Genomic DNA, 27,847 nt, shown 5'->3' on the forward strand with positions numbered 1-27,847 from the left:
GCACTGCTGAAGGCTCTGGGCTTCTTGGGAGCAGAGCGGAACAGCAGTCAGCCGAGCTCCAGAGGGAGGCCTGGGTCTTTTGCAGACCCCCAACTCCCTGGAACTCTTATTTTCTGCCATGGTGACCAACTGTCTGGGAGCCTCGACTTGCCCTTCGTAGCCTGAGGCCACTGTGACTGCATGGGTTTAGAAGCAATTTATTAACCTTAAGGTTCATGGTTCAAACCTACTTAGCAGCACCACAAAAGAAAGGCCTGGCAGTCTGCTTCCGTAAAAATTATAGCCAAGAAAACCCCATGGAGCAGATCTACTCTGTAACACGTGAGGTCACTGTGAGTCAGAATTGACTCAACAGCAATGGGTTTGGTTTGGGGGTTTGGGGAATGTCACTGTGGATGTGCTGGAGGGGTGCAGAGGAGCTTCTTGGGAAGCCTCAAACACGTGTCAGGACCCTCACCCTCTGGACTCCCTGGTCTCTGCAGGTAGACCTGCAACCATGACCATGGGACCCAGGTATTGTCCTTGCTTCATTTTCCAGAGTTAACCAACCCCAGTGAGAAAACGAGGTGGGGCCCCATTCAGTGGGCAGCGTGACTGTTCAGGAGGAAGTGAAGAGCCTTATACAGTGGCCCGGGAAAAGCAGGCGTTGATTCCGCAAACCTGAGCCCAGCTGGGACTATGGGTTTATAAGGCCATGCATACTTTTGCAGCTATTTCCTCTTATGAGACATTGAATTGAGGCCTGGGTGGCGAAGCGTTAAGGGGCACACAGTGTCTTTCCTTCAGAACAGACTCTGCTCGGCCTCTTGGGTCAGGTCAGCTGTGGGCTCCCGGCAGCCCAGCAAGAAGCTCCTGGCGCCACCCCAGCACCTGTCTGACCCCACCTGCCGGGCTGCCCCAGCCCGTCCCGCGGCTCTGCGCACCTCCCCGGCCGCCGCCCACCAATCCAGCTGCTGTCTGCCGCCTGCCTGCCCCGAGGGCGTGTCGAGAGGGCGGTGGAAGTTTGCCTCCAGGTCGTCCCGGGAGCTGCCGCCCAGGACCAGGTGAGGGGCGCCCGCAGGCCGGGGACTGGCAGGCGGGGAGCAGCAGCTGGAAGATGCGCTCCATGGTTGGCAGTGAGTGCGCCCACCCGTGGGGGAGAGGTGGTGGAGGAAAGGGGATCCTGGGACAGGGGAGCAGCGCCCCTCTCACCCTTCCTGGGACTGTGGCATTATAAGGGGAGCCCTCGCTGAGCCAGAAAGGTGTGGCTGGCGAGGGCGGGGTCTTCAACTTGACATCAGGAAAGGGGGGTATGGTGAACTTGAGCGACTCCAGAAGGGGCGAATAGACCAGGGTTTCCCCAAGCGGTGTCCTTACACCTTACTCCCCTCACCCCTGCCTGCCCCCACCACAGCTTGGGTGCAGGCAGGGCGGAATACCCAATGAGCAAGGTACCAAACCAAACCCGTTGCGGTGGAGTCCATTCGAACTCATAGCGACCATATAGGACAGAGTAGAACTGCCCCATAAGGTTTCCAAGGAGCAGTTTGTGGATTAGAACTGCCGACTTTTTGACTAGCAGTGGAAGGCTTAACCACAGATTAGCAAGGAAATACAATTAAACCCATGTTTACTGGTTAATCCCACCCTACGTACAGGCAGGATCGGATTAACCAGTAAATACGGTATGCACCTGCTTGCTTTGAGCAAGGTACGCATGAGTTTAATTGTACTTAGTCTCATCAGAGATTAGCAATTTCACATGGGTTTCACCACATCTTTGACATGGTGGGGGACAGATGAAATTGTGCACTGCAGATTGGTGGGAAGGCACAATTAGACCCCTGGGTGCCTTGCTTATTGGGTAATCTGACCCGGGGTGCAGGCAGGGGGTCCAGGAAGGCAGTGGGTGAGCACAGGCAGACCACATGCTTCCGTTGGGGGAGAGCATCCCCCAACGAAGAAAGGTGGTTGGGTGCTGCTTAGAGACACCTTTGGATTCTATGCACTGGTAAGTAACAGGCAGGGGAAAGTGAGCCAGCCGTTTTCACCTCACTGGGGGCTGGTGGCTTAGAAGTGGGGTCTAAAATGGAATGCCTGGTCATATCTGATTATTATAGTTCTGTAGCATTTTTTCATAAGGCTGTTTTTATTTTTCCCACTTATGGAAGTATTTCAGATTGCAGAAGGTTTGGAAAAAGTAGGCAAGAGGAAAGAAAAAAAAAAAAAAACACATATTTACTTTACCAGCAATTACATCTCTCAGAGCCTGTCTTCCTCCCTAATTGGTTTTGCTGTTGTTTTTTTTTTTTTTTTTCCTTCTTCCTGTAATCTGAGGAATCTGGGTTTTTTCTGGAGGAAGGCAGCATGTCTTGTGCAAAAATGCAAAGTTCCCTGGGGTTCTTTGGCAAGTCACTCTCCCCACTCTGGATGCCAGCTCCCAGGTTCTCTGCAGTGAGGGCATTCGACTAAATAAATGATTTCAGAACTTCTCTCTAGCACTAGCATTCTGGTTGTGTGGCCGGTCACACTCCAGAAAGTTCTCCTAAGTGCTGGCTTTTCTGCTCCATTATCAAAGTTAAGGAGTCCCTGAGTGGTGCAAATGGTTAACAAGCTCAGCTGCTAACCCGAAAGTTGGAGGTTGAAGTCCACCCAGAGGTGCCTGGAAGAAAGGCCTGGCAATCTGTTTCTGAAAAAGCCATTGAAAACCCTGTGGAGCAAAGTTCTAGTGCGACACGCATGAGTCAGGTCAACTTAATGGCACCTGGTGGTGGTAGCAGAGCCAAATCTTAAGATTTTTGCCTTATTGTGTAACATACTTATTTTCCCTTCAAAAACTTAATTTCTGAATAATACTGTTTTGGTAACACGTGTGGATCACAAGATAAATGGGTGGAGAGACATATCTTTGAGAGACAGGGAGAATGAGCACCTCGGTTGCTGTATTGACTTTGATTATAGCTATTTTGGAAATTAAAAAAAAATTTTTTTATTTTGGAAATTAAAAATATATATGTTTCTGTATTGTATACTTTTAATAATATTTTGCTGATTGCTTTGTAAAAAATGCTGAATATTACCAGCTTGCTTCCCCTCACCTGGAGCCCTGGTGGCACAGTGGTTAAACATTCCCTGCTAACCAAAAGGTCGGCGGATTGAATCCACCAGCTGCTCCTTGCAAACCCTATAGGGCAGTTCTTCTCTGTCCCCTAGGGTCGCTATGAGTCGAAACTGACTTGACCACAAAAGGTTTGGTTTTTTGGTTTTCCCCTCACTCGTAAGTTTTCATGCAGACCTTGTGACTCATTCCTAGGCCATGCGGTCCTTTTGTGTAAAGCTTTGAGAGAACGCTTTGTATTTACCTGGGCGTGTGTGATTGTGATGAAAGTTGACTGCAGAAATTCAAAGCCAAGTCACTTTTGAGTTTGTGAGCCAAATCTCCAGGAAAAGTTTTGGCAACTTTCTTGGAAATGGCATTTTCCCAGATACTTCAACCAAGCATTGGGTTGATTCCAGTTAGTTCGTAGGAAAGGTGAATAACTGAAATAAGCCATCCACCATTTCTTCACCCGTGGTGGTCATTTTGAGAGTTCATCCTGAGGGGTCATCCTGAGGGGTCAGTGGTAGAATTCTCACCTTCTAGGTCGCTATGAGTCGGAATTGACGTGAGGGTGACGGGTACGCAGGAGACCTAGTTCCATTCTCGGCCAGTGCACCTCATGTACATCCATCTGTCATTGGCGGCTTATGTGTTGCTATGATGCTGAACAAGTTTCTGTGTAGCTTCCAGACAAAGATGGACTAGGAAGAAAGGCCTGGCGGTCTACTTCTGAAATCAGCCAATGAAAACCCTACAGATCACAATGGTCCGACCCGCATCCAATCATGGGAACGGTGCAGGACCTAGCAGCATTTTGTCCCATTGTGCGTGGGGTCACCATGAGTCAGGAGCTGACCCCACGGCAGCTAACACCAACAACAGTTGTTATCCCAATCCCTCCCAGTGGGCATTGGCACATAAGTCTTTCTAGGTGGCTTATCGTGCAAACCTTCTGTGGTGTTCAAGAGCAACCCTGTCTATCCCTTCTCCCCAAAAATCTCCATGGACATGGTCTCACCCCTTCAGGACCAAGGAAGAGTGAAGAAAACTAAAGATACAAGGGAAAGATTAGTCCAAAGGTCTAATGGACCACATCTACCACGGCCTCCACCAGTCTGAGTCCAGTACAACTAGATGGTGCCCAGCTACCGCCACTGACTGCTCTGACAGGGATCACAATAGAGGATCCTGGACAGAGGTGGAGAAAAATGTAGAACAAAATTCTAACTCAAATAGAAAGAGCAGACTTGCTGGCCTGACAGAGACTGGAGAAACCCTGAGAGTATGGCCCCCGGACACCCTATCAGCTCAGTAACGAAGTCACTCCTGAGATTCAACCTTCAGCTAAAGATTGGACAGACCCATGAAACAAAACAAGATTAAAGGGGCACACCAGCCCTGGGGTGGGGACTGGAAGGCAGCAGGGAACAGGAAACCTGGTAATAAGGAACCCAGGGTTGAGAAGGAAGAGTGCTGGCATGTCGTGGTGTTGTTAGCCAATGTCATAGAACGATGTGTATACTGTTTAATGAGAAACTAGTTTGTTCTGTAAACCTTCATCTAAGGTACAAGAAAAAAAGTCTTAGTAGACAGGACAGCAATGACAGTGGGCACTGAAGGCCAGCAGAGTGTGGAGACCACAAAGAAGCCAAGACCCTGAGTCTGGACCACCCATTCCTACAGCTCCTGACCTTTCTAGCGCAAGTGGTGAGGGCATGGCCATTTCCATGGTGAAGGGAGTTGAGTCCATGTGAACCAGGCCACCAGTGACACGTAGCTTCCTTATCCAAGTTCAGGCTAAAGGAAATTCCACCCATAGGAGGTGTTCTTATGGCTTTTAAATTGCCCCTTTAAGGTAACTCTTGGGCTGGAGAGGTGAGGAGCATCCTAAAGTGGCCCCTACCTATAACCTGGCTTGGAACAAATTGGGTTGAAGATAGCTTTCTTCTGGAACATAGATGAAGTGTCCAGGCCACCCTGAGACTCCTGAGGGTGGCGATGAGGACTGGACACACACACATTCTCAAGGGTGTCTCCGAGGAGAAAGTTTACTGACTTCCCACACGTGCTACAACCTGGCCTTTGCTCCCATCGCTCACTGTGTATCATAGTGAGTGATGGACACGTCCATAAACAAGCAATGACTTTATTGGCTTACGGAAAAGCCTGATTGCTGACTACGGAATCACAGAAGGCTTCCTGGACTCTATGTGTTCCTCTGCCCACTAAAGCTCTGGGTCCCCTCCCTTCCACCAGGGCAGGTCTGCCTGGTCCCTGGGAGCCAGCTAAGCTGAATCCCTGGGCTTACCACTGGTACAAGTTTAGCTGCAGCCTTGGTTCCCACCTCTCCCAAGGCCGGGATGCTGGCTCATTCTCTGCTGCCCAGTGTCTGAGACCCCATCTTGGTTGGCAGCCTTGTATTCTACCCACTCTGCTTTTGTCTGCAGAGACTGATATCCAGCCCATGGACAGGCAGGGGCACAGCTCACCTGACACTGTCTGCCTGGACTCTGGCTGTCACCTCTTGCCCCCCAGATCTTGCCCTCCCTCGGGCTGCTGGGACAATTCTGTGGCTGTATCAGATCTCTGCTGGCTGCCAGTCCAGTGCCCACCAGTGTGTATCGCCATCGTCTAACGATGGACTCTTCCAGTGCATGTTGCTAGAGCTGCTGTCCACCCCAGATGGTTCTGCTACCAGAGCCTGGCCTCCCCCAACCAGCTGCCTGCCACCACAGGAAACCAGGCTGTCCTCAGGCTGTAGGTCATCAGCTGTACCCCTCCCCCAAGCAGAAATATGTTATAGCCGTCCTGGGAGCCTTGAAGAATGTCCAGGGATGGGGAGCTTACCGCCCTACTGTTGTTGTTGTTGTTAGGTGCCGTTGAGTCAGTTCCGACTCGTAGCAACCCTATGTACAACAGAACAAACACTGCTCAGTCTTGCTCCATCCTCACAACCATTGCTATGCTTAAGTCCATTGGTGCAGCCACTGTCAGTCCATCTCGTTGAGGGTCGTCTTCTTTTTTGCTGATCCTCTGCCAAGCCTAATATCCTTCTCCAGGGACTGATCCCTCCTGATCACATGTCCAAAGTATGTGAGACAAAGTCTTGCCATCCTCGGTTCCAAGAAGCATTCTGGCTGTACTTCTTCCAAGACGGATTTGTTCATTCTTTTGGCAGTCCATGGTATACTCAATATTCTTTGCCAATACCACAATTCAAAGGCGTCGATTCTTCTTTGGTCTTCCTTATTCAGCGTCCAGCTTTCCCATGCATATAAGGCGATTGAAAACACCATGGCTTGGGTCAGGCTCACCTTAGTCTTCAGGGTGACATCTTTGCTTTTTAGCACTTTAAAGAGGTCTTTTGCAGCAGATTTGCCCAGTGCAATGCCTTGTTTGATTTACTGATGTGATTTGCCCACTAGGCAGGGGTTGTGGATTGAATTGTGTGTCATAAATCCTAATCCTATGTTTGTAGGTATAATCCTACTTGGGAATAGTGTTTTCTTTTTTATGTTAATGCAGCCATATCTTAAACCAATCACTTTTGAGATATAAAAAAGATCAGATTGGGCACAAAAGTAAGAAAGCAGAGATGGAGAAAGATTGATGCCATGCGGAACACATCAAGGGACCGAGGAAAAGAAGCTCAAAGAGACATAGATTTCCCTCCAGAGTGGACAGAGAGACACTTCTAGAGCCAGTGTCCTGAATTCAGACTTCTAGCCTCCTAAACTGTGAAATAATAAATTTCTGTTCATTAAAGCCACCCACTTGTGGTATTTCTGCTACAGTAGCATTAAGTAACTAAGACAGCGGGCCATCCTATGGCCTATAGCTCTACTTGTACAGGTGCCTTTGATTTTACTCAGTCTTCATTATGTTCCACCCATTTGTCCTTGTTTGATGGTGGAGAAAATCTTGTTTCCTTTCCTTCTGTTCTCTAGACATCTGAAAGGCAGCATTGTGTTTCCTTTCAGCCTCCTCCAAACTGAACAACAGCTCTTTGCTCAGAGATCACGCGTGTGTCATGGTTTCTAGAACATTCTCTGGTTTGCCAATTTTCTTCTTCAGATATGACACTTGGAAGTGGGTGAAGTAGCCCAGCTATGTCCTGACACACAAAACAGTGGACGGTCGTTGCCTTTAAACCTGAGATACTGCAATACCTCAGGGTATGATCGCTCAGGGTTCATCCAACAGAACTTCTGAAATATCATGTCCCATTCACGGTCCCGCAGGCTCAGGCGTAGATCTGGAGGGCAGAGACTCCTACTGTGCACTGACCACACAGTGTGCTGGCCGCAGTATAAAGCTGCACAGAGGTGGGGCACCAGCTGTGCTGGGGGAGCCAGGAAGGAGGAAGGAGTAGGAGGTCGCCAGGGGTCTGGAGGGAAGGGCAGGCCAGGCAGAGGGACTACAAAGGTGTGTCAAAGGGGAAACCAGCATCTCTGAGAATTCAGAACAAAAAGCCTCATGCGTGGAGTAAACGGAGGGGCTACAGGACAGAGGGGAGTACTAAGCCCACTGTGTCTGATCGTGTTCTGTGGCTGGTTCATCCAGCTTCCAGAAGTCATTCAGCCCCAGAGACTGTAATGGCAGTGCTCTCTCAGGCATTTCGTGAGAGGAAGCCATCCCTGACTAATGTCCCAGTGCTCTTGGGGACTGTACAGTTTGGAAAAGCGAAAAAATATATATGTTGATGTTTGCAGTGAAATGCATTACTTTCGTATGTGGCCTTTCTAGCTGTGGTCTTGTAACTCCCACCCAGGTGATTGTGTGATATAGTAATTGTGGCCTACCAAAGGGATTGGTCAGTTTTGCCTTCAAAGAAAGCCAATTCCAGAGAAAAGAGGAGAGCCCAGCACCACCAAGGAAGGAGAAACCAGCAGGAGACCCAGCAGCAGGAGACGACTCGGTGGGCTTCCTGGCCACGGAGCGAGAAAGCTGAGTGCCTTTGGTGCCCTGGTGCCTAGGGCCAGAGAGAAGCGTGCCTGTGAGCATGGCTGGGCAGATACTGTCCTGATGGAAGAACTGTCTCCTGAGTGTTCCTGAGCCTGAATTGTAACTGTTACTTCCCTGATAAACCCCATAATCATGAGTATAGTCTGTGAGTTCTGTGTGGCCATTGCAGTGAAGTATCGAACCCAGCAGAGAGGCAGAGAGTGCAGTGGGTGGGACAGTTGGTGTCAGAATTGGTAAAGAGAGGAGGCATGTCTGACATCCACCTCATGGGAGTCAGCTTTGGGCTGTTGATCTTGATTCTCTTTCCCCCTTGTGAAATTAGAGGAGGTCAGACACTGCCCCCATGTCATTTTTACAATGTTGAAGTAGCATTTAAAACAATCACAATCCCAAGCGGAACCAGAGGTGTCTTGTGAGGGAACCGGACTAACTAAGCTGGTGAGCTGCCCTTCCAACACCAGCATTTAAAAACACCAGTTCCTGTGGAGTCAACTCTGACTGATAGCAACCCTGTGTGTGTCAGAGTAGAACTGTGCTCCACAGGGTTTTCAATAACTGACTATTGAAAAAGTAGATCGCCAGTCCTTTCTTCCTAGTCTGTCTTAGTCTGGAAGCTCTGCTGAAATCTGTTCAGCATCATAGCAGCATGCAAGCCTCCATTGACAGACAGTTGGTAGCTGCACATGAAGTGCATTGGCTGGGAATTGAACCCAGATCTCCTGCATGAAAGGTGAGAGTTCTACCAGTGAACCACCGATGCCTCCCAACCCATTGCTGTCAAGTCGGCTCTGACTCATGGCAACCATTGCCAGACTGGCAGGGGCTTGGGTTTCATCCCCCACCGGGGACTGGAATGGAGCTGTGTGCTGGGAAGGCGGGGCTGTCCCTCCAAGTAAAGGGCTGCAAACCTAGGAAAGAGGGGCTGGGAGAAATGTCTGCTGGCCCAAGACACGGGGGAGCTCGTCTCTGCTCAGGGTAGAGGGAAAGCTCCCTGCAATAAGTCCAAACCCTGCGTGGGGACCACACCTGGGTGTGGGTCCAGATACTCACAAGCAGCCAAAGAAGGGTTGGCAGGTAGTGACTGAGTTGTCCTTGGTGGCTGGTGAGGGTGGAGGCGATGGGGATGCCTCCCTTCCTTCCTCCCTCTCTGCCACCCTCCCTCTCTCTACCTCCCTTCCTTCCCCTGCTTCTTTCCTTCGCATCTGAGTGTGGAATCATGGAAACTTCCAGAGACCTAGCAGCTAGCCCTATCCACTGAGGTTGGTAAGACATGGAGAAGGAGCAGGTCTGGGGATGTGATGGTTAAGATTGTGTGTCAGCCTGGCTGGGCCGTGATTCTCAGTGTTTTGGCAGCCTTATAACGTTGTGATCACTTCCCTGCTGAGATTTGATATGTGATCACCCCCATGATGGGATCTGCTGTGAGTGGCCGATCAGTCGAAAGGGAGTTTCCCTGGGCGTGTGGCCTGCATCGAATATAAGCAGACATTCTGGCAAGGCATGGGGGCTTTTTGTTCACGCAGGGTCCTGCAGCTGACTCCTGTTCATCTGGCCTCCATTTCTTGGGACTTGAGCTAGCAGCTTACCTGTGATCTTGGCTGCTGATCTTGGGATTCATTGATCTTTGCAGCCTGTGAGCAAGAGCCCTGCTCTCTGACCTGCCGGTCTTGGGTTCACCAGCCCCTGTGGCTACATGAATCAGGAGAAGTGTCTGTCCTGACCCTTGGACTTGGGATATTCTAGCCTCTACAACCTTGATATAAACCTCTCTGTGTATATATATTTATACACTTTGCAAGTTTTGCTTCTCTAGAGAATCCAGCCTAAGACAGCAGGGATCAGGGAAATCAAGAGTCTATTTTTAGACCTGTGAAGTTTAAGGCTTTGTGAGTCATCCAGGCATTGACATCAGATAGGCAATTGGACACCTGAGTCAGGAACCCAGAGGTCTGAGTGAGCTAATCCTGGGCTTCTGAGAAGATGCTGGAGCTGAGCTCTGGGCGAGAGTGCCTCCAGAGTAGGCTGGGGCCTCCAGCACATGTTGCCAGGGAGAATGAGGGCAGGGGCCTACGCCTGGCACCAGGGAGATCTTTGGAGACCTTGACCCACCCAGCAGACCCGGAGCCACGGGGTGGAGGCAAATGGGGAAGGTAAGACCTGGAGGCTACGGAAGATAGACCTGAGGCTGCTGGAGTGGGGTGGGATGGGACAGGAGGCTTATTTTCCTTTCCTTCCTTCCCTTCCTTCCATCCATCCCTCTCCTCTTTCTTCCTTCCCTCCTTTCCTTTCTTTTTTCTCAGGACTAGAGCTATCAGAGAGCTGCTGCTGATGGACAAGTTCACATCAACCACTTGTGCAAGGCGTGGGTGGTCCTTCTGTGTTTTTTTCAGATTTGGTTAGTGAACAGCTGAATGAGCTCTGCTCTGGGAGATATTTAAGGGGTAAGATCAAAGCCACCTGGCCATGGGTTGCCGTGAAGGACAGGGAGCTGTTATTAGACTTCTAGTAACCTAGGAGTTAGTGAGTGCCCTTTCCTTACAAATTGTAAAACCTTTTGGCCTCTGGGAGAGCTGAGATATTGGGGCAAATGTACCAGAAAGATGTTCCTAGGGACTTTCTGCAGTTGGGAACCCAGGGTATCCCATGGGCTCATCAGTGATTCTAAAGGTGGGTTGGGGGAATTGCTGCCAGTGCACCCAAGAATCCACCACATGTTCCCTGGCGCCATGTACTATTCTCAGCACAGGTTGTGTAGCAGTGAGCAGCCAGCAAGTCCCCTGCCCACCAGAGGGTACAGTCTGGTTCCAAGCATGTATTAAAATAAGATGTGTCTCAAAACAAGAATGAATGAGTGGCTTTTGAATTTTAGGTCTGTGATTGTGTTGGGTATGTTGGTTCACCAGGCTCTGGAAGAATCATTACTTTATCATTTAAGGAAGCCCTAAGCCCAAACCAACAGCAATTGTAAAAACTTGCCGTTCAGTACATTCTGTCTCCTTTGTATTCTCTGCTGCTGTCTGCTTCACATGCCTACCCATGCAAAACCAGCTACTTCATCATGGTTCCCTTAAGGAGCTTATGCCCTTACATTTGGTCTTCTTTATTCACTGTCCAGCTTCATCATACGCATGAGGCTATTGAAAAGACCATGGCTTAGGTCAGGTGCACCTTAGTCATAAGAGTGACGTCTTTGCTTTTTAGAGCTTCAAAGAGGTCTTACGCAGCAGATTTGCCCAATACAGTGTGTTGTTTGATTTCCTGAATGCTGCTTCCATGGGCACTGATGGTTGATCCAAGTAGAATGAATTCCTGGACAACTTCAGTTTCTCCACCGTTCGTCTTGATGTTTATCGATCCAGTTGTGAGGATTTTTGTTTTCTTTATGTTGAGGTGTAATCCGTACTGAAGGCTGTAGGCTTTGAGTTTCCTCAGTAAGTGCTTCAGGTCCTCTTCACTTTCAGCAAGCAAGGTTGTGTCATCTGCATAACACAAGTTGTTAATGAGTCTTCCTCCAATCCTGATGCCACGTACTTTTTTTTTTATATAGTCTGGCTTCTCTGCCCTTGCATTCTCCTCCCCTCCCCAGGACAGTCCATCAGCAGGAGTACCAGTTCCTTAGAGCAATCCTGCTGACATGGGAACATGGGATGAGGGTCAGGATGAAAGGCCAGGGCATGGGTTAGGAGCATCGTGGGGTGGGGATTGCCCTATTTGTCCCCGGCAAAGCCACAGTCAAGGTCTTGCTGTTTGTCCCCAGGCACCTTTAAGGCACTCTTCCTCTTCTTCGCCTCCCTGTGTGCCTGGTATTCCGGGTACCTGCTTGCCGAGCTGATCCCAGAGGTGCCACTGTCAAGTGCTGTCTATAGCATTCGGAGCATCGGTGAGAAGCCTGTCATCAAAGGTACGTCCTGCGTGCTGATCCAAAGGACAGCTTTGCCATGTCCCTGAAGCAGTAGGAGCAGGGGTCTCTGGCCTCAGCTCTACCCTGATGGGCTGTTTGATGTTGATGATGATGACAATGAGGAGGAGGGAGAGGAAGAGGGTGTAAGTACTGTACAGATGCTCACTTAGTCCCCATACCATCCTTAGGTGGGTACCACTAACCATCCCATGTTAGGGAGGAAGATGCAGGCCTGAGGTTGCTCACCCATGCCCCAGTCCTTAAGTCACCCAGTCCTCCAGGTCTTAGCTGCCTCACCTGGGACATAATTCAGGGGGACCCAGATGCTAAAGTCCAGAAATATTTTAAAGTATCTAAAGTTTCTAGGTGGAAACCCTGGTGGTGTAGTGGTTAAGTGCTGTGGCGGCCAACCAAAAGGTCAGCAATTTGAATCTACTGGGCGCTCCTTGGAAACTCTATGGGGGCAGTTCTACTCTGTCCTGTAGGGTCGCTATGAGTTGGAATCAACTCAATGGCAAGAGGATTTAAAGTTTCTAGACTCAAACTGATGTGTCTGTCAGTTCGTTGTACTGTGGGGGCTTGCATGTTGCTGTGATGCTAGAAGCTATGCCATCGGTATTCAAATACCAGCAGGGTCACCATGGCAGACAGGTTTCAGCTGAGCTTCCAGACTAAGAGGGACTAGGAAGAAGGTCCTGGTGGTCTGCTTCTGAAAAGAATTAGCCAGTGAAAACCTTATGAATACCAGTGGAACGCTGTCTGATATAGTGCCAGAAGATGAGCCCCTCAGGTCGGAAGGCACTCAAAAGACGACTGGGGAAGAGCTGCCTCCTCACACTAGAGTTGACTTTAATGACATGGATGGAGTCAAACTTCCAGGACCTTCATTTGCTGATGTGGCACGACTCAAAATGAGAAGAAACAGCTACAAACATCCATTAATAATCGGAACGTGGGATGTACGAAGTATGAATCTAGGAAAACTGAAAATCGTCAAAAATGAAATGAAACGCATAAACATCTATATCCTAGGGATTAGTGAGCTGAAATGGACTGGTATTGGCCATTTTGAATCGGGCAATCATATGGTTTACTATGCTGGGAATGACAATTTGAAGAGGAATGGTGTTGTATTCATCGACAAAAAGAACATTTAAAGATCTATCCTGAAGTCCAACACCGCCAGTGATAGGATAATATCCATTTGCCTACAAGGAAGACCAGTTAATATGGCTATTATTCAAATTTATGCACCAACCACTAGGGCCAAAGATGAAGAAATAGAAGATTTTTACCAACTTCTGCAGTCTCAAATGACCAAATATGCAATCAGGATGCATTGATAATTACCACTGTTTGGAATATGAAAGTTGGAAGCAAAGAAGAAGGAACAGTAGTTAGAAAATATAGCTTTGGTTATAAAAATGATGCTGAAAATCACATGATAGAACTTTGCAAGACCAATGACTTCTTCATTGCAAATACCTTTTTTCACCAAGATGAATGGTGACTATACACATGGACCTCACCAGATGGAATACACAGGAATAAAATTGACTGTATCTGTGGAAAGAGACAATAGAAAAGCTCAATATCATCAGTCAGAATAAGGCCAGGGGCCACCTGTGGAACAGACCATCAATTCTTCATATGCAAGTTCAAGTTGAAACTGAGAGAAAATTAGAACAAGTCCACAAGAGCCAAAGTACTACCTGAGTATATCCCATCTGAATTTAGAGACCATCTCAAGAATAGATTTGATGTGTTGAACACTAATGACCAAAGACCAGACAAGTTGTGGAATGACATCAAGGACATCATACCTGAAGAAAACAAGAGGTCACTAAAAAGACAGGAAAGAAAGAAAGACCAAAATGGATGTCAGAAGAGACTCTGAAACTTACTCTTGAACATCGAGAAGCTAAAGTGAAAAGAAGACATGATGAAGTAAAAGAACTGAACCCAAGATTTCAAAGGGCAGCTCGAGAAGACCAAGTATTATAATGACATGTGCAAAGAGCTGGAGATAGAAAACCAAATGGGAAGAACATGCTCAGCATTTCTCAAGCTGAAAGAACTGAAGAAAAAATTCAAGCCTAGAGTTGCAACACTGAAGGATTCTACAGGGAAAATATTAAATGACGCAGGAAGCATTAAAAGAAGATGGAAGAAACACACAGAAAGAATTGGTCAATGTTCAGCCATTTCAGGAGGTTGCGTATGATCAGGAACCAATGATACTGAAAGAAGAGATCCAAGCTACACTGAAGGCATTGGCTAAAAACAGGGCTCCAGGAATTGACAGAATACCAATAGAGATGTTTCAATAAACGGATGCAGCACTGGAGGTGCTCACTCGTCTATGCCAAGAAATTTGGAAGACAGCTACCTGGCCAACCGATTGGAAGAGATCCATTTTTATGCCTATTCCCAAGAAAGGTGATCCCACCAAATGTGGAAATTATCAAACAATATCATCAATATCACACACAAGTAAAATTTTGCTGAAGATCATTCAACAGTGGCTGCAGCAGTATATCGAGAGGGAACTGCCAGAAATGCAAGCCAGATTCAGAAGAGGATATGGAACAAGGGGTATCATTGCTGGTGTCAGATGGATCCTGGCTGAAAGCAGAGAATACCAGAAGGATGTTTACCTGTGTTCTATTGACTATGCCAAGGCATTCAACTGTGTGGATCATAACCAATTATGGATAACATTGCAAAGTGTGGGAATTCCAGAGCACTTAGTTGTGCTCATGAGGAACCTGTACATAGATCAAGAGGCAGTCATTCAAACAGAACAAGGGGATACTGCGTGTTTTCAAGTGAGAAAAGGTGTGTGTCAGGGTTGCATCCCTTCATCATACTTTTTCAGTCTGTATGCCGAGCAGATAATCCAAGAAGCTGGACTATATGAAGAAGAACGGGGCAGCAGAATTGGAGGAGGACTCATTAATAACCTGTGTTATACAGATGACACAATCTTGCTTGCTGGAAGTGAGGAGGACTTGAAGCACTTTTTAATGAAGATCAAAGACCACAGCCTTCAGTATGGATTATACCTCAACATAAAGAAAACAAAAATCTTCACAACTGGTCCAGTAAGGAACATCATGATAAACGGAGAAAAGATTGAAGTTGTCAAGGATTTTGTTTTACTTGGATTCACAATTCACACCCATGGAGACAGCAGTCAAGAAATCAAAAGATGCATTGCATTGGGCAAATCTGCTGCAAAAGACCTGTTTAAAGTGTTAAAAAGCAAAGATGTGACCTTGAAGACTAAGGTGCCCCTGACCCAAGCCATGGTGTCTTCAGTCGCCTCATATGTGTGTGAAAGCTGGACAGTGAAAAAGGAAGACCAAAGAAGAATTGACACCTTTGAATTACGGCGTAGCCAAAGAATATTAAATATACCATGGACTGCCAAAAGAACGAACAAATCCATCTTGGAAGAAGTACAGCCACAATGCTCCTTAGAAGCCAGGATAGCAAGACTTTGTCTCACATACTTTGACATGTTCTCAGGAGGGATCAGTCCCTGGAGAAGGACTTCATGCTTGGTAAAGAAGAGGGTCAGCAAAAAAGAGGAAGACCCTCAACCAGATGAATTGACACAATGGCTGCAACAATGGGGTCAAGCATAACAACAATTGTGAGGAAGGCACAGTGTTTTGTTCTGTTGTGCATAGGGTGGCTATGAGTTGGAACCAAATCAACAGCACCTAACAACAACAACAAAGTTTTTAAACCCATATTTACTAGGTACTGTATTTGGAAGCGGGGTACCTTGGTGATACAAATGGTCAACGCACTTGGCTGCTTACCAAAAAGTTGGAGGTTTGAGTTCACCCAGAGGTGCCTCAAAAGAAGAGTCTAGTGATCTACTTCCAAAAAATCTGCCACCAGAAGCCCTATGAAGTACAGGTCTATTCTGACAAACATGGGGTTGCCACGAGTTTTTTGGGTTTTCTTTTCCATGATTTGGAAGCGACTCGATAGCAACTGGTTAACTGGTCTTTAGAAGCAAAAGCGAGCAATTTAGTAAGCTTGAAAGAGACATCAGATGCTAAGAAGACATTTTGTATTGGGAGACAGAACTGCTTAGGTGAAATTTATTCGTAAAACATCAACTTAGAAAAAGGTACACTGTCTGTATGGTGACTATTGTTATGTTGCTAGCTGCAGTTGAGTCCACTCTGACTCATGGCAACCTTGTAAAAGAATGAAACATTGCCCAGTCCTGCACCGTCTTCATGATCGTTGGTATGTTTGAGTCCGGTCTGATAATATTCTCTTCCAATTCGTAGGGTTTTCACTGGCTATTTTCAGAAGTAGATTACCAAGCCTTTTTCTAGCGTGTCTTAGTCTGGAAGCTCTGCTGAAAACCGTCCACCATGGGTGACCCTGCTTGTATTTGAAATACCAGTGGCATAGCTTCCTGCATCACAGCAACACACAAGCCACCATAGTACGACAGGCTGACAGACAGTGGTGGGTATGGCCAGGGCCAAAAACCAAAACCAAACCCATTGCCTTTGAGTCGATTCTGACTCATAGTGACCCTATAGGACAGAGTACAAATGCCCTATAGAGTTTCCAAGGAGCACCTGGTAGATTCAAACTGCTGACCTCGAGGTTAGCAGCTGTAGCACTTAACCACTACACCACCAGGGTTTCCAGGGCCAGATTACTCAATAAGCAAGGCACACACGGGCTTACCTGCATGTACTTACTAATCTGTAGTGAACAACTTCACATGTTTTCATCACATCATACATATTACCAGTACTAGGTGCTGAGAGAAATAAGCCACAGAGAGTTATTTCCTGCGTATAATAATGAGAAAGTTTAGAAACTAACAGCACAACACTGCTGCTAAAAATAGACTGAGACGCAGAATCTGGGATCACTCGGATGAATTTTCAGTCACCGGAAATGACTCGCTGAATTCCTTCTCTGTAGACAAGACCCCTGTGTTCCTGGAGCTTGTTTGGTTGGGAGGTGACTTAGGTGTTCATCAATGAGAACATGGCCAGGTACCTGTGGACGAGAGTAGTTAACAGATGCTGCAGGGAGGTGCTTTATGCCAGGCCTGAAGAGTGGATGTGATAGGATGGATAAGACAAGTCAGAAGGAAAAACAACAGTCCTAGGAGGAGGTGTGCGGGGATTTGAATGACGTGTGTTAATCAACGCTTCTCAAGGCTTCTTGAAAGAACGTCATAGGGCAACGAAGGGTGACCCGTTAATGTCTTTGCCTTTAGATGTTGGATGTTTGTACTTAAAACAGCTTTAGAGACATATTGGGGCTGGACTTGGTCCACAAATAAGAAAAGTCCTTTGGGTGGGGACTGACCAGGATGGACAGACCCATGACATAATATCAGCCCTACCACAAAGGAGTGGAGTTAGGGGCTGGAGACTGAGTTGGACCTTCAATCCGTCATGCCTACGTAATGAAGCCCTAATAAAAACTCTGGACACGGAAGTTCAGTGAGCTTCCTGGTTGGTGATAGACATCATGTGTGGGAGAGTGATGCATCCCTTTGGACATGGAGGCTTTGTATCGGGAACCTGCCCAGACTGTGCCTTATGCATCTCTTCATTTGTATCCTTTTTGCTATAATAAAGCTGTAATCTTAAGGGGGGAAAAAAAAGAAGGAAGGAGGGAGAGAAGAGGGCGGATGGACAGGCAGGCAGGCAGGCAGGCGGGCGGGCCCTGCTGTTCATGAGCTACCCAGCCAGGCCAGGACTAGGTTGCAGCAAGTGAACAGGGCTGTGCCAGTGCGGAATCAGATCTTGTCTTCATTTAAAATTTTGCTAGTTTGTCCATCAGGAAGTTTCTTGAATTTTTTCTTTTTTAAATATTGTGTTAAACTGTTGTTTATCTTGATTCCTGAGCTTTTTGGTGCCCTTTAAATTTTACACCAGAGACAAGTGCCTTACTCACCTCACCCTCCTCCCAGCCTGCTTCAGCCCTTCTCTCTCACACACACTGTCAGTCTGTGCAAATGTGAAGGGGCCAGAAACATCTGGATGCAAAAACAACCTTACATTGGAAAAGGTGCTCTGTTATGGCGGAGAAGGGAGGGAGAAGTGGGGGGAAGGAGGAGCAAGCACGCTATTCTGGGATTATGCCCCAATGAGGCCATTTATAGATGTCATTCCTGGCCCCCTTAGATGGATGTGCGTCCATAGAAAGTGACAAGGTAGGTCAAACCAATTCCAGGACTGCTGGGTAAACACACGCCATGGGATGGGACGGGACGGGACGGGACGGGACGGGACGGGACGGGACGGGACGGGACGGGACGGGATGGGATGGGTACTAAAGGGATCCTGTTGGATCAGTGTCAGCTGCTCAGCTTTGACATCATTGGAAGCTGCCTTTAATGAGAGTTAATATATTAATCCAAGCAAAATTGTCAGAGGGAGTTACCAAATGAGGTTGTGGCTGAAACAAACATTTAGCAGAATAAGAGAAAACTAAAGGGTGATGTTATATGGTTTTCAAATATTCAAATGGCTGTCATAGAAGAAATAAACGAGCCGTGTTTTCTTTCTGATTCTACAAAGAAAGAGCCGAGCCCACTAGTTTCAGCAGCTAGCCAGGGGACAGACTGGGGTCTGGAATTGCTAGTAACTAGGAATCCCTGGAAACTCTGGTGGTGTGGGGGTTAAGAGCTATAGCTGTTAACCAAAAAGTTGGCAATTTGAATCCACCAGGCTCTCCTTGGAAACCCTATGGGGCAGTTCTACTCTGTCCTTTGGGGTCACTCATGAGTCAGAATTGACTCGACAGCAATGGGTTTTTAGGAATCCCTAGAGAGTTGGTTTATGTGGATTATGGTGTTGATGAGAATATTGACTATACCATGGGCTGCAGAAGAATGAACAAATCAGTCTTGGAGGAAGTGCAGACAGAATGCTCCTTAGAAGCAAGGATGGTGAGAATTTGTCTTGCTTACTTTGGTCACATCCTCAGGAAAGACCGATCACTAGAAGGAGCATCACGTGTGGTAAAGTAGAAGGTCAGCAAAAATGAGGGAAATCCTGAATGAGATGGATTGACACAAGAGCTGAAACAATGGCTCAAACATGCCAACAATCGTGAAGATGGCACAGGACCTGGCAACATTTCATTTTGTTATACATCAGGTCACCACGAGTTGGAACGGACTCTGGCAACTAATAAAAACAACAACAGGAGTCCCTCGGTGGTGCAAACAGTTCATGAGCTGGGCTGCTAACCCAAAGGTTGTAGGTTCTAGTCCACCCAGAGGTGACTCAGAAGAAAGGCCTGGCAATCTACTTTTGAAAGATCAGCCATTGAAAACCTTGTGGAGCACAGCTCTACCCTGACACACATAGGGTCGCCGTGAGTCGGGGTCAACTTGATGGTAACTGGTTTAATCTCAGGGCAAACACTTTTTTCGTCGTGTTTTTTGGGACAAGTGACTCAGAGCTGGTTTCTCTGTTAAATGGGGACAATACCACCTCCTTGATTGTGGAAACAAGTATTTCCGATCTGCTCATATTCAGTCCCGGAACGAGGGTAAACAGTTTTATCCAACGTTTGTTGTTGGGTGCCGTCAAGTCTATTCTGACTCGTAGTGACTCCATGTGACAGAGTAACACTGCCCCACAGGGTTTTCTAGGCTGTAATCTTTACAGGAACAGGTCACCAGGTCATTTCCCCCGAGGTGTCACGGGGTCGGTTTGAACCACCAACATTTCAGTTAGTAGCCAAGCTCTTAGCCATTGCGCCACCAGGGCTATAACCCTAAGACTGCTTAAATGTGCTTATTGGTTTTCATATCTACAGTTATCTTCTTATCTATTGGTTATCTTTTCTCCCCCTTGTAGGATCCACAGATTCTAAAAGCACCTTTTTTCCCCCATTTTTGGCATGTTTTATATCCTAATGATTGGTTTCACTCATTCCCTCAACTCAGTTTACCTTTGATATTTTTCAGGAACCTGTATTAGCGTAGGAGCCCTGGTGGTGCAATGGTTAAGAGCTGTGGCTGCTAACCAAAAGGTTGGCAGTTCGAATCTACCAGCCACTCTTTGGAAGCACTATGGGGCAGTTCTACTCTGTCCTATAGGATTGCTATGAGTCGGAATCGACTCGATGGCAAAGGGTTTGACTTGTTTCTATTAGCATTGGGGTCCCAGAGTGGTGCAAATGGTTAATGTGCTCAGCTGCTGACTGAAAGGTTGGTGGTTCAAGTCCACCCAGAGGCACCTCAGAAGAAAGAGCTGGTGATCTGCTTCCAAAGCCTCCGCCCCTGAGAACGCTGTGGAGCACAGTTCTACTCTGACGCGCATGGAGTCGGCAGGACTCAGAGGGGCTCGGCGGCAGCTGGTGTGTGGTTTAGGGTTTCTGAGAGCAGAACCGGCTGACTAGGGGCTTCAAGCTGTGCCTCACTGCTTCCCGTTGCCTTGTCCCAGACTGTAAAGAAGGAATTCCTGACCTGTAGGGAGTGATCACTGAGGTCCTTTTCAATACCAGGTTTCATTCTTTTTTCCCAGATTTTTAAAAAAGAAAACAAACCAAACCCCTTGCTGTTGAGTGGATTCCAACCCCCAGCGACCCTATAGGACAGAGTAGAACTGCCCCACAGTGTTTCCAAGGAGCACCTGGTAGGTTCAAACTGCCAATCTTTTGGTTAGCAGCTGAACTCTAAACCACCAGGGTTTCCATTTCCCAGAATAGGTTCTTTAATTATGTCTAGAGCTGCATTGTAGCCACAACACATTGGTAACCAGGAGTCCCTAAAGACACACAGCAGGAAGCACACATAGAGATTTGCAGGCAAATCAAAGGTGTCTAATTTGAATCATATTCTAAAATAGGCAGGAGTGCTGACTGACAAATTCTGTACTCTAACAATTTGTGTGTTTTACAGAATGATAAATATTTTTTTATGGTGTGAAGCAGTTCCCCACGCTCCGACCTCTCTCTGTGCTTCTCTGTTCCTCATAGGAATGGTGAAGATTGAATCTCGCATTGGATGCTTCTGCTTTGTGAAAGGTCGAAGGCTTGAGCCCACCAGCTGCTTCACAGGAGAAAGATGTGGCAGTCTGCTTCTGTACAGATTAAACCAAAACCAAACTCATTGCGACTCATAGCGACCCTATAGGACAGAGTAGAACTTCCCTATAGGATTTCCAAGGCTGTAAATCTTTACGGAAGAAGATTGCCACATCTTTCTCCTGTGGAGGGGCTGGTGGGTTTGAACCACCGACCTTTCGGTTAGCGGCCAAGTGTTTTAACCACTGCACCACCAGGGTTCCTGCCATAAAGACTATAGTCTTGGAAACCCTACGGGGCAGTTGTACTCTGTCCCGTAGGGTCGCTATGAGTCAGGATGGACTCGATGGCAGTGGGTTTGGTTTGTGGTTTGTGCTCACCTGGAAAGGAAGAGAAGCTCTGGGCTGCTCTTCCCTTGCCTCAAAGCTGCAGGGCCTGGCTCCTTCTCCTCCCCCAGGCCCTGCTCCTCAGCTCTCTTCTCCCCTCCACCTGACTTCTCTCTCTTCCTTCCCCTTCCCACTCCCCTTTGAGCCTCTGTTACCAATGATCACTCTCTTTTTCTTGTTGATTTACAGGGAATTTCTTATCCATACCAGCACCACTTGCTCTGGAGTTGTCCCCGACCCATGGCGACCCCATGTGTGTCACTGTAGAACTGTGCTCCGTAGGGCTTTCAGCAGCTCGCTTTTGGGAAGCAGCTCGTCAGGCCTTTCTTCCAAGGTGCCTCTGGGTGGACTGAACCACCGACCTTTCAGTGAGCAGCTGAGTGAATTAACCTTTGGCACCATCCAGGTGCATCTTGGCTATTAAATGCCTGTGTCCTATTTAGGGCTTATCACTGATTGCAGTGATTTTTTTTTTTTCTTTTTTCACTTCTTTACTTTCTGACTCTTCTGTTCCCATGTAAGCTATTCTATTCACTGTGGTACCTGTAGAATCTAGGATTCTACAAATATTTTTTGAATGAGTAAAAGAATGTATCTTTTTTGGAAGGCCACATGTACCCCTCTCCCTTCCCCCAGTGCTAACAACACAGATAGAAAGGTAAGTTTCAGGTGCAAGTAAGTAGAGAGAACCCTGCTGAATTTGTCTGCCATACACTTCAGATATAAAGTTGCTGAAATGCTTTGCTTAGGAAGCCTGTAAGGCAGAACTAAACCAAATTAATCAACTGCATTGGTACTGCTAAGGCTCTTGGCCAAGACAGAATAAACGGACAACTGTTACACACCCGTTGTTGACAGCTTACTGAAGGGTAAGTTGGGAAAACGAACTCTGAGGAAACTCGCTGCCAGTATCTCTGAGGTCTTCCTCCTCTGTGCAGGAAGGAACATTGTAGATGATTTAAGGTTCGACTGAGTCACTGCTTCTGCAGCTCGACAGGTGAGCACCGACAACCTGTTGCCGGCGACGTTCACAGCCCTCAAAGGCACCTAATAAATAATTATCATTGTTTGCTAGCACTGCCACAGAAATCCCACAAGTGGGTGGTTTTAAAGAAATGTATTTTCTCAAAGCGTAGGGCATTATAGCAAAACCAACCAACCAACTAACCCAAACCCGTTGCTGTGGAGTTGATTCCTACTCAGCAACTGTATAGGACAGGGTAGAACTGCCCCATAGGGTTTCCAAGGAGCAAGTGGGGGATTTGAACCTCTGATCTTTTGGTTAGCAGCCAAGTTTTTAACCACTGCACCACCAGGGCTCCAGGGAGGGTGTTAGAAGCCCAAATTCAGGGCACCCGCTCTAGGGGAATGCTCTCTGTCTTCTCTGGGGGCGGATCTCTTTCAAGTTTCGGCAGCCCAGGGGTTCTTGATTTCCTGGTGATCTCTACATGGTGTGTGTTTTCCCTTCCATTTGTGCTTGCTTCTCTGTGCCTAATCTGGTCTTTTATATCTCGAAAGTGGTTCAGTTTAAAACATACCCTACACTGACATGACCTCATTAACATAAGAGAGAGAAGCCTATTTCCAAATGGGATTACAAACACAGGTATGGGGATGAGGATTCTAACACAGATTTTGGGGGCAACACGGTTCAATTCCTAACAGTCCGCACACTGAATGCCTTCTCAGGATGCTTCCTGCTCTTTTATTTCTCTGGACTGGCCTTTAACCTTATATAGAACCACAGGGTTGTTTGAAATGGCTGAAGCGCCACCAGCATGCAAATATATACACGTCAGTTTTGTTTGCCTTGCCTGCGCTGACAAGGTCATGTTTCTTAAGGTTTCTTGGGGTTTTGAATGAGTCTCCAAAACCGTCTTGTAATCAACCTCCTCACTGAAAGGAATGAACAAGATCATGTTTCCAAATCAGGAAGTATTTCATAGAGACAGATTCCTGGATCCTGCTCCAGAAAATTCCAGAATCTCTGGAGCTTAGAGAAGAGCCCCAGTGGTGCGGTGGCTAAGCGCATGGCTGCTAACCCAAAACTCAGCCGTTCGAACCCACCAACCTCTCCGTGGGAGAAGGATGTGGCAGGCTGCTTCCATAAATATTACAACCTTGGAAACATGTATGGGGCACTCCTACTGCGTCCTATAGGGTCACTATGAGTCTGAGTCAATTCAGCGGCAGCCGATTTTTTTGGTTTATAGAGCTCGGTTGGACCCCAAGAACCTGTATTTGTTTCAAATTATCTAGTTTAAACTTGGCTTGAGGCACAGACAAATTTGATAGTCCTGGAACTAAAGTTTCTCTAAAGTTTCTTTTAAATCTAAGATTCTTTGTGGATCACATGTAAATTTTGCAGGCAGTTCTTCTGCGTTCTTTCAAGTCGGGGCCTCAGGTTTGTGCTCTGGTAGTTACAACACATCACGTAAGTGCTACTGTGGAAGATTGGAGACCATGCTGATCTGCCGGCTTAGTGATCAGGTTCTTGTTAGTATCGCTGGTTCCCAGCCCTCCACCCTCCATCTGGAACCTGCTGTCCCTCCTCGCGGATCGGGCAGGGCCGTGCAGGGCCTGGGTCAGTGTGACATCATTACCTGGGGCTCCTGAGGTTGGCAGTGTCTTAGCCAAAGACAGACTTGGAATGAGGATGTGAGGGAGGGAGGGAAGTCATGCCTCTCCAAGCTGCCAGTTCAACCTCATACGTATTGTTCTTGCGTATTTTTTAGTTCAACACATCTGAAAAAAAATTACACCGACTCCATTTACCCTTCTTTTTTTTTTTTCAGTCAAAACTGTTATTTTATACATTTATAGGCATAGCCCTTACTACTAACTGCTACCCACTGCAGTGGAGTTGATTCCAACTCATGGCGACGCCATGCGTATCAGTGTAGAACTGTGCTCCTTACGGTTTCCAGAGGCTGTAATCTTTCGGAAGTAGATCGCCAGGCCTTTCTTCTTTGGCACTGCTGGGTGGATTTGAACAGCCAACCTTTTGGTTAGTAGCCCAGTGCAAACCATTTGTGCTACCTAGGGGGCACAGCCCCTAAGTAAATCTTAAAAATACCGACTATTTTATAAATCTTACTGACATTTTTTGAAAGAAGCTCTCTTTGGCCCTATTCCTCACTCTTTCCCCATTACTTAGAGGTTTAATTTCTAATTTAAATTTAACTTCTACTTTGTGTAGTGCTGTTGGTACTTACTGACCAGAGCAGGTGATTTGCATAGGAGGCAAACTAATGCCAAGTTTAGCGGTCAGGTACTATGAGCGCTTGATATTCTGCCCGTATAGTGGCTGTTTGTGTTTCAATTTGAAGTTGTTGCTGGTTGCCTTCAAGTTGGCTCCAGCTCATAGCTACCTTATATAACAGAATGAAATATTGCCTGGTCCTGTGCCATTCTCACTGTCTCACCGTCCCAGTGTGGCCCAAATGGTTAACATGCTCGGCTGCTAACCAAAAGGTGGAGGTTCGAGTCTACCCAGAGGCACCTCAGAAAAAAGGCCTGGCGATCTGCTTCTGAAAAGTCAGCCACTGAAATGCCTCTGGAGCACAGTTCTACTCTTAAACACACGGGTTTGCCATGCGTTGGAGTTGACTCAGTGTCAACTGGTTGGTTTGCCTTTTTTTCTGGTGGCTCCGAGGAGGCATTGCCTCTTTCTCCTCACGGCAATCTTCCTCCTTGGCCCTTTCTCAGGATCATCAAATCCAGTCTGCCGGCTTGCACTTATTTTATTTTTTATTAAAATTTAGACAAAACAAAACCACCTTTTCCCACTTCCTTGCCATCTCCTGTGCTAACCTGCCGTCATTCTGCACCCTGACTACTTCATCATTTTGGATTCAGCAATGCCGGGTGTCCTGTGGCTTTATCTCTTAAAATCTGTTAGGCCCTGGCTGTGTCTGATCATCCACTTCTGCCAGTCAGTGCGGCACGGTCACCTCTGGGCTCAAGTCCTCTTCGTGATCTAGTTGGGGGATTACGAGGTACCCTGTTGGTGATGGCCAAAGAAGCTGGGAACAGGCTCGTTCTCCCAAGAGTGGAGGCTGGCGAAGTAAATCACGGCCCAGTCATGCCAGGAACAGCTCTGCTAGCCGCTGAAGTGAGCAGGTGTTCACGTGCTTGTCAAGGGGAAAGGTTCACCTATTGTGGATTGAACTGTGTCCCCCAAAATATCTGTTGGAATCCTCACCCCTGTGCCTGTGGATGTGATCCCATTTGAGAAATGGGTTTCCTTTGTTATGTTAATGAGGTAGGTCTGTCCTAAACCTCATCACTTCTGAGTGATAAAAAGAGCAGATAGAAGGGGAGCCCTGGTAGCAAGTGGTTAAGAGCTTGGGTGCTAACTAAAAGGTCAGCAGTTCGAATCCACCACCTTCTCTGTGGAAACCCTATGGGGCAGTTCTGCTGTGTCCTACAGGGTCGCTATGAGTCAGAATTTATGCAACGTCAACAGAGTTTGGTTTCTTTTTTTATTTTTTTTCTTTTTGGTCTGTTAGTTACACTTTCAAATACTAGGCTCAATGTGCTTTTAGGTGAAGTATCACTAAGTTTTAAGGTAAAGGGTCCAACTATTAAATTGAAAAAACTGAAATAAATATACCGTAGAGTCTCCAAAAAACTAGATGCAATGGGAAAATACTGTATTTTTAGCACCTTTTCATAAATTTAGAGGCAGATCATCTAAAGGGGTAACTGGAGTTTGGGGAAAAACATATTGAGTATCTTTTTTTTTTTTTTTTTAAGTAACATAACTGTCTCAATTACCTGATAGTGCCATAATAGAAATGCCACAAGTGGGTGGCTTTAAAGAACAGAAATGTCTTTTCTCACATTTCTAGAGGCTAAAAATCCAAATGGAGGTCTTAGCTGAGTCCATTCCTTCAGCGGGCTTCTTCTCTCCTGGTTTCTGGTGTCTGCTGGCAATTCCTGGCATTGCTTGACCTGTAGACAGTCCTCACATGGCATCTGTGTGTGTGTGTCTCTGTGTCTGCCCTGCTATTCTTGGGGGACACAATTCAATCCATAACAGTAACATACTGTCTAAATAAGTTTAGCCTGTTTTCTAACTGCAGGGCTGTGAATTACTTAATACGGCCCTTCTAGCCGTAGCCCTTGTAACTCCCACCAAATGCCTGGGTGAGGACCATGCAAAAAAAGGTGTATGGAACCCTAAGGAGGGGATTGGTCAGTTTTGCCATCCTGCTAGACTTAAAAAAGCAGTCAGTCCCAGAGCAGAGAAGGATCTTACCACCACCAGGAAGGAAAAGCCAGGAGGAGAGCATGTCCTTTGGATCCGAGATTCCTGTGTTGAGAAGTTCTTAGAACCAGGAGACTGAGAAAGAGAGCTGTAATACAGAAGAGGGCAAGAAGGGGTGGCAGAGAAACAGTGGCAGCAGAGGCAGAAGACCTGCAGAAGATAGCATGGCGGGCTTCTCCTGGCCCACGGAGTGAGAAAGCTGAGTGCCCTCGGGTAGGAGGCTTGCTGGCAGAGTAAGGTGCCTCCAGGCACTTGGTGGAACTAGGTTTGCTGATCCACAGAGCTAGAGCTGAGTGCCTTTGAGTGAGGCTTACTGGCAGAGTGGGGTGCCTCTGGGTACTTACCAGCAGAGCTTTGTAACACTTGCCTGAGCAGGGTAGAGCCCAAGCCAAGGGGCCAGGAAGCTGAGGGTCCAGATACCTGCCTGCAGGCACAGCTGAGAAGTGTCTGTTCTGATCAAAGAACTGTATCCTGAGTCCTTCCTGATCCTGAATTGTAACTTGTTACTTCCCTGATAAATGCCATAACTGTATGGTCTGTGAGTTCTGTGTGGCCATTGCAACAAACTAGCAAACCCAGCAGAGAAGTCTAGAGAGTAGGATGGTTGGTGTCAGAATTGGTAAAAAGTTTGGAGTGTGGAGGCATGTCTGTCCTCTGCCTCATAGCCATCAGCCTTGGGCTGTTGATCTTAATTCTCCTTCCCTTGGTGAAGTTTGAGGTCAGATGCTCCTGCCATGCCGTTTTTACACCAACTTTGCAGACACCCTCTGCATGCATAGGAAAAGTTCAAGGGCGTGTACAAAATGGTGAAATGTTGACCATCCCGGAGAGTAGAACTGTGGGGCTTTTTCCTTTTTTTTTTTTTTTTTGCTTATTTTTTACTTTCAATATTTGTGCAGAAACTAAGTAAGGAAAGATAAAAATCTTACGGCCTTCTCTTATTTAAAAAAGGTAGAATCGATAGAATGCTTCTTAGAAGCCAGGATGGTGAGATTTTAGTTCGATTACTTTGGGTGCTTCAATAGGAAAGACCAGTTGCCACAAAAGGACATCATATTTGGGAAAGTAGGGGATCAATGAAGACGAAGGAAACCCTCCATGAGATGGAGTGGCACACTAGCTGCAACGATGGACTCAAACATGCCAACGACCATGAAGATGGCGTGGGACTGGGCAATGTTTCACTCTATTATACATGAGGT

The 27,847-nt window shown here is 47.0% G+C and overlaps 1 protein-coding gene across 1 annotated transcript in view; it reads left to right on the plus strand.

The window, feature by feature from the left end:
* Positions 1 to 496: 496 nt before the first annotated feature.
* The window catches only part of FAM3B (FAM3 metabolism regulating signaling molecule B), a 67,907-nt gene continuing 40,556 nt past the window's right edge, over positions 497 to 27,847 (plus strand). Inside the window, exons 1-3 of the mRNA XM_023559166.2 lie at positions 497 to 513; positions 816 to 1,043; positions 11,728 to 11,945. Of these exons, the coding sequence (XP_023414934.1) occupies positions 497 to 513; positions 816 to 1,043; positions 11,728 to 11,945 (463 nt within the window). The remainder of the gene's footprint in view (positions 514 to 815; positions 1,044 to 11,727; positions 11,946 to 27,847) is intronic.

This window comes from Loxodonta africana, chromosome 2 (genome assembly GCF_030014295.1).
Source record: "Loxodonta africana isolate mLoxAfr1 chromosome 2, mLoxAfr1.hap2, whole genome shotgun sequence".
In the NCBI taxonomy this organism is placed as follows: domain Eukaryota; kingdom Metazoa; phylum Chordata; class Mammalia; order Proboscidea; family Elephantidae; genus Loxodonta; species Loxodonta africana.